General features: G+C 32.8%; 1 protein-coding gene across 1 annotated transcript in view; it reads left to right on the forward strand.

Annotated features, from left to right (window-relative positions):
* Nucleotides 1–1,572: 1,572 nt before the first annotated feature.
* The window catches only part of LOC111706782 (uncharacterized), an 11,274-nt gene continuing 5,487 nt past the window's right edge, over nucleotides 1,573–7,359 (forward strand). The window contains exons 1-2 of the mRNA XM_023479720.1: nucleotides 1,573–1,640; nucleotides 5,907–5,970. Coding sequence (XP_023335488.1) covers nucleotides 1,573–1,640; nucleotides 5,907–5,970 — 132 coding nt within the window. The remainder of the gene's footprint in view (nucleotides 1,641–5,906; nucleotides 5,971–7,359) is intronic.

The raw sequence follows: 7,359 nt of genomic DNA on the forward strand, positions 1-7,359 counted from the left end.
TAGCCGTCGCAGGGATACTACTTCAAAGTTCACAAATCTACAAAGCAGTTTAATTAATAAAGAATCAATTAAGAGGTTTAACGCGACTTCAGACATAATTTCAATTCTCATTCACAATCACAACAATATCCTTCAAAGCTTTGTCTGATCAAGTATTGCATTAAATAGCCATGTTTCCCATTTTGAAGACTGATTATTTTCATTTGTGATTTTCTCTCAAAAGTAACTCATATATTTCAATTGCTTCAGAAACGATGGAGAAATGAAGATTTCAAAGGTACATCGGAGGCTCACTTGAAACTATTCATGCATTCCATTTAAGTATACATCATATAAAAAAGAAAATTAAAATCTCACTTTTGCCCTTAGCTAAAAAAAGTTTGATTAAAAAGCTTTAATCAAAACTGCCTTCAGTGTAAATAAAGATTTGATATCATTATTTGTTTGATAAATCCTAAGAAATTATAAATATCTTTAAGAAACGTTTCCATCTCTATTTTTCACCCCTTGAAGCTAACACCAGAGTATCAAGTGTGAGTGTCTGATGAGTCTACTTAAGAAAATTACATGAAAAATTTATAATTAACACTTGGAAAGGTACAGTTCTCGACTAATAACAAAAAGAAAGGAACGGAACGGGATGGAAAGATTTGTAAAAGAAAGAAAGAGGACGGAACGATCTAGTTAAGGGCCCTTGTTCTAGAAGGGAACGATTTCAAAAAGTCGGAACGTGCCCAGCCCTAGGCCCCTTGCTCGCACTATAGTTCTGTCTTTTTGTCATAATTTGTCTAACGTTTACCTTCGTACATTATTTCGTAACATTGAAATTCAAGATTTAGCAGAATTCTCTAGAGTTTTCATTGATGGATTTTTTCGAGTAAAAAGAATAATGGAGGACCTAAATTTTTTTGGTCAATTTGGTTCGAAAATACAAATTTATGACGTTTATAGGACAAACCCTAATTAAACATTTCGAAAATATTTAATCCGGGATTATTGAAGAAAAAAGTCTGCTATTTCAGTTTTCAATTAAAAACTGATTAGATAAATATTATCTTTAACCAAACATTTCTGATAGCAATTCCTGTGCAGTAAACCTCTACATTTAAAGTGCAAAGAATGCATTTAAAGATAAAAAGTTGACAAGGAAATAGTTTTTTTAAAGGGGAGGGAGAGTGTGGGGAGGGGGTTAAATGTTTGAGGATGTTAGGAGTAAGTCATAAAGATTTTCTATAAAAAGTTAAGAACAGAATCCGATAATCGGTTATCTGTAACATATATCTGTAGTGTTTAAAGATTTTATATTGCTGAAAGCTTTTAACCCTATCTTTACTAAGCAGTAGGAAGATATTAGTAAATTAGACTAAATTGGGTCAGGACTCTAGGATCTAGCAATCATCGGAGGTTTACAAACCTGAAGCATAGTAGCAGGAGGGAGGAGAATATGATAAACTGAAAGGAGCATGAGGAGAAAGAATAGAAGAGGTGGAAGGGGGAAATAAAATGATTGATGGGGAAAAATACGAGGCAAAACTACAAAAAAAGAAGGGAAATAAGAATAATGTTAAAAATATGGATAACGTGCAGATGAATGAGGTGAAGGAACGGGAGAAGGAAAAGAAGGAACAGGAGAAGGAAGAGTAGGAACGGGAGAAGGAAGAGTAGGAACGGGAGAAGGAAGAGGAGAAGGAAAAGAAGGAACAGGAGAAGGAAGAGAAGGAACATGAGTAGGAGGAGCAGGAACTGAAGAAGGAGGAGAAAAAACACGAGAATGAGAATAAGAAACATGAAAATGAGGAGAAGGAACGTGAGAATGAGGAGAAGGAATAATTGAGAATGAGAATAATGAAGATGAAAATGAGGAGAAGGAAGAGGAGAATGATAATAAGGAACATACGATTGTGCAGAATGAACAGGAGAATTAGAATAAGGAACATGAGATTGATGAGAAGAAAAGGAGAATGAGAATAAGGAACATGAAAATGAGGAGAAGGAACATGAGAATGGGAATAAGGTACATGAAAATGAGGAGAAAGATCACGAGAATGAGAATAAGGAACATGAAAATGAGGAGAAGGAACACGAGAATATGAATAGAGAACATGATAATGAGGAGAAGAAAGAAAGGATTGAGGAAAAGGAGCATTAAAATGAGCATGAGAATTAGGAGGAGTAAAAGGTGGTTGAGGAGAAGGAACCGGAGATTAAGGAGAAGAAACAGGAAAATAATGAGAAAAACAAGAGAATGGGTGAAGAAGTAGGATATTATGAAGAAGAAGAAAAAGAAAATGAGAAGTAAGAGATGAATGCTGGAAAATGAGAGGAAGGATCAAGAAAATGAGAAGTACGAGATGAAAGCTGGAAATTGAGAGGAAGGATCAAGAAATTGAGAGGAAGGATCAAGAAAATGAGAATTAAGAGATGAAAGCTGGAAATTGAGAGGAAAGATCAAGAAAATGAGAGGAAGGATCAAGAAAATGAGAAGTAAGACAGGAAAATGAGGTTGAAAAGTTCAGTGATGTAAGAATAGTATTTAAGAAAGTAAAGAAAAAGCAAAGACAGAGATGAAGATATATACGTATAAAGTATAAAGTAGGGAGGAAGCATTATAAAATAGTATAAAACTGAGAAGAAGGAAGAAAACAAGAAAAAGGAGGAAGGAGAAGAAATGAGGAGAAGAGAAAAATATTATTTTAAAAGAAGAAGAGAAAGATGAAAGAAAAGAGAGAGGAAAAGTAAAAAGTTATCAAATTGAGTTGAAGAAGGGAAAACTAACCAAATGAAAAAGGAGAAAATTGTTTAACTCGACTGCAGCACAAGTTATAGAAAGAGAAATATAAGTCTGAAAAATTAGAAACAAGCATTTTGTTATTGTGTGCTGAATAGTCAACTTGAAAACTATGCTTGTTTAAAAAAGAAAATTTTTAGACCAAACTGTTTTTTACATTCCTTTAATTAAGCAAAAACCAGGAACTCCTTATCTTTATCCAAAAAATGCGGCTTTATCACATCGCCCCCCCCCAATTACTCCCCCTCCCCCCTTCCTTCCTCCCTCCCACTGTGTGTGTGGTTGGACAGGAGGAGAGGAGAGCTGAACGGAGAATAGAACAGCAGCTGACGGACATTTTCTTAAATTCTCATCAGTCGGTTTCTGACCAACAGCCTGATAACACCTATACACACTACCAGTGATGTAGAACTTAAACCATGTCTAGATTTTACAAAAACTGGTTTATGTTTACCAACAAACAGTGCTGAAGTCAACAACTTTTTAAGATGGATTCTGAGGGAAGATGTTACTAAATCTATTTATTTCTATTTTTATGTTCTTTTTTTAAATGAAATATTTCCTCAATCGTCTTAATTCTTATCTTTTATTTCTGCTGTTGTTGCTTATTTGTTGTTGGTGTTGTTGGTTTGAATTGTTGTTGAATGAACCATGATAAATATGTTGGTGAATCCAACCTGAGTTAGTATAAGTGTCATATGGCGCTTCTTCATTTACGTAAACTTCGCAGTTTCAACAATATTTGTTACACAAACATAAAACGTACCGGGACACAAAATATCAGATAAAAAATATAAAAAATCCCGGATCAAAATTTCATAGCGTTAAAGAATAATAAGATAGCATAATTGATTACATTTTGAAATTTACGAAGTAAGCTTAGTTTTTTAACCATATGTGTATTGAATCATGCCTTACAGAGACTAATACTTTGGTTTAAGGCATCTGGCATGTTCTAAGCCGGTGTGGTGTCTCGTTAGGGGGGTTTCAATATACAACCATGCTTCATCATCACTTTAAATTAATCCGATTAAACACTTTAATCCCTTTTATTCGGGGTTGACTGCCTCCTTATTCATGAAAGTGTGTGGATTGTACAACCCCAGAAGCCAGATCGTTTCGGGAATAATGTTTCTTCAGTGTTTTCAACTTTCTTCGTTTGCTTGAACTATCAAAATCCACTTTTTGTGTTTTACACACATTTTAGCAACAGAGGTACGTTAAAAAAGTCGTAATACTTCTTAAGCATTAAATTTTTAATGATTTTCATGCTCGGTTTCATAACATACAGCTCACGTCTGTACAGTTAAAATGACGACACCGTATATATACTAAAGGGTCCTTGCTTTACAACTTTAAGCACATTTTTCTTCACATTTTATAGCGTTGAACTTTTACTGTTTATTTCTATATAACAATCTATTTATTTACAGTATTATTTGTGGTACACCAATCCATCTTCTAGCCCCGCCTATTTAGCTCTTAACCCTTCAATCCATCAATCCATCCGTCAAAAGTATACTTGTAATTCATCCACATATCCAATTATACAGTATACTCCTGGCTAACTCTTTACTTCTTCTTTCCCAAGTTTTCAATCAATCAATCAGTTATGGAACTTCACCCTTCTTTTTAAAAATTTATTCTTTAGAAACGTTTTTACGTGGAAGACCTAAAATGGAAAAAGTGTCCGTAAAATAATTTTCCAAAAACTCGGTGTCATCACAGTAAACTAACTACAGCGAAGTATTGGAATATTTTTCGTCACATCTTCCGACTCTCAAATTCAAAATCCGCCAAAAATTAGCGCAAGACAATTTTTATATTTTAATGTTTAAGCAAATAAAAAAGTAAAAAATAAAAAAAACGGAAACTCTATATTTAAGGGGGGAAAATACAGGTTCTAAAGTTAAGACTCACCGGACTTTCAATCAGGATTCAGGACCTTTAGTTTACTTCATAACTTATAAACAACCCTTGAAAACTTCTTAGTTTGGACAGAGTGGGATATGAGATTATTATTCCCAAGCTCCGTCAATCTTGTCTCTTAATCGAAGCTTTAGAATTAAAATTATTTTTGATCGTAAATATTTAAAATCAACTAATTCTTTAGCTTTTGTTGTTCCAAACGTTCCGTCTTTTGCAAAAATAAAGGATAAAAATATTTTCCAGATTGCGTTTTTTGAAGTTTTTTGAAATCGAATTGTTTTGAAACCTTTTCCGAAATTGAGAAAATCCAAATTAACGTCAACAAAATCATCGTAATCCGGGAAATCATGAAACCAGCTGAATTAGTTGGAAATCATGAAACCAGCTGGATTAGTTGGAAATCATGAAACCAGCTGGATTAGTTGGAAATCATGAAACCAGCTGGATTAAGTTGGAAATCATGAAAATCTTGGCTTTACGATATTCTTTATGATTCATACAATCAAATGATTTGGGGTCACGAATTGGACTCCTGCTTTGATCTTGTTTAAATCATGGGTATGGTTTAGCCCCCAGGATATGTTAACACAAGGAGATTTTGACAACTTTAAAGTTTATAACCTTTTAAAGGGACTGTAGACGGAATTTCAAGTGACCCTCAAATATTAAACTTGCATGCCCATTTGCAACGTTACCCTTCAAACCATAAAAATAATAAAAGTGTTAAATTCTGACAAAATCATTCTTTCTTTTTAACGACATTAATCCGCAAGTTCATTAACAGAGAACCTTCAATTGATAATAACCAAATTAGCAGGGATAATTCCATAATTTTAGATAAAAACATGGATAATTCCATAATTTTAGATAAAAACAGGGATAATTCCATAATTTTAGATAAAAACATGGATAATTCCATAATTTTATATAAAAACAGGGATAATTCCATAATTTTAGATAAAAACGTGGATAATTCCATAATTTTAACTCAGAAAAATTTTAATTTGTTATGTATCGAACATCATATATATATAAATGCAGTGTATCTTCAAATAACGACTTCATTTCCTTTTGTTCATCATTTTTTTTAGTCCAAATTGTATAATCACATCATCCTTTGATATAAAGAGAAGAATTGAAATAGTTTTCAAATTTTAATTTTGAGAATATTTATAAAACTTGTGTCAAGTGGCTCATGCAGTATAGTGTTGTATGTGGCATATGCCAAGGGAAATGAAATACAACACTCAGAGGTGAAATTTAATTTTAAAAAGTATTAAATGTTTTACCATCTGGTAGTCTCTCTACAATCTTCTATCTAATTTAATCATATCTTTTAAACATCTTAAATTAGGTTGATTAACAAAATACTTTTGTTTCAAATACACGTTTAATATATCACATGTTTCTTCTTTTAGCCGTCGCAGGGATACTTTTAAGTTTTTACAGTAGTAATGTGTTTTAGCAACTTGCTTTGGATTAATTTACGAAAAAGTTTTTATAAAAAGTTTTTGTTGAACCTCACATGGCCCGTTGGAAAGTTTTTGGACTGTCGCAGTCAGAAATAAAAATAAACTAAGAAAATAATTTATCATCCACATATCTTTGCAACCTGATAGTGTAGACCTTAGATTATTGGATCTAAGAGAATGCATAGTTTAAAATATCTAAGGTCTACAACATAGCTTTCCTATGATATAGGGATTTGAAAATTAGAGTGAGTGGCAAAGACTCAGTTCCTTAGTGTAAAAAAGGGTTTAAAATCTCACTGAAAGCTTGTATTCTAAAAACTAGCAACGATTTTTTTGGAGCTATGGAACATTTGTGATACTTTTATTTTTCTTGTTTCTTTTTCAATCTGTCTATCTGACAATTGATCTTTCTTGTTTTATCAATGACGCACTGGGACGCTTGATCCCTGTCTTAACTAATTTGTTCAAATTAATTGAAGGTCTAATTCCCTCCTGTGTTCTCTTTAAGTAAATACTTTGTTCATCTTAATACGTAAAGACAACTCTAAGATAAGAGAAATGAAAGTTTTGACAGAAATTTTCTGGTCCGTTGCGTCAGTACGCAGCAGGCATGCGTCAAGGCGCAACTGACATATTCGCAGGGGGAGGTTTTCTATGAGATTTTACGCTTTGATGCAAGTTAAAATCAAAGACAAGTTCTACTGCACTGTAAATATTTGCGTAAAAAGCGTACGTATTGAGGTAGCTGACAATCTAATGTATCTCCAACTGAGCAAACGAAATTATGAATATCAAAAGATGGAGTCTAGGGTGCAAGCCCACAATGAATCTTAGCATTTAGTTGTTACGCTTTAATTTCAAATCTTTTGATATTCATTGCTTATAATAAAAACTTCAATCTATACTAAGCTGCATATCACGCAAATACGCAAATATGCACGAGTAGTACACTTGATGATGCCAGAAGATTGAATAGACATTTTTTTTAATAATCAAACATTTTCAAATAATAAAATTAAACAAATCGAAACAACTGTGTATAAGAGTTAAAAAAGTATATATTTTGGCTTAAACTGATATGCAGATGCATTATCAAAATTATGAAGAAATATTGGAAAAAGAGTGAAGAATATTGAGGTATACAAGCAAATAGGTTGCTGAAGGGGGGGG

This window comes from Eurytemora carolleeae, unplaced genomic scaffold, assembly GCF_000591075.1.
Source record: "Eurytemora carolleeae unplaced genomic scaffold, Eaff_2.0 scaffold163, whole genome shotgun sequence".
NCBI classification, from domain to species: domain Eukaryota; kingdom Metazoa; phylum Arthropoda; class Copepoda; order Calanoida; family Temoridae; genus Eurytemora; species Eurytemora carolleeae.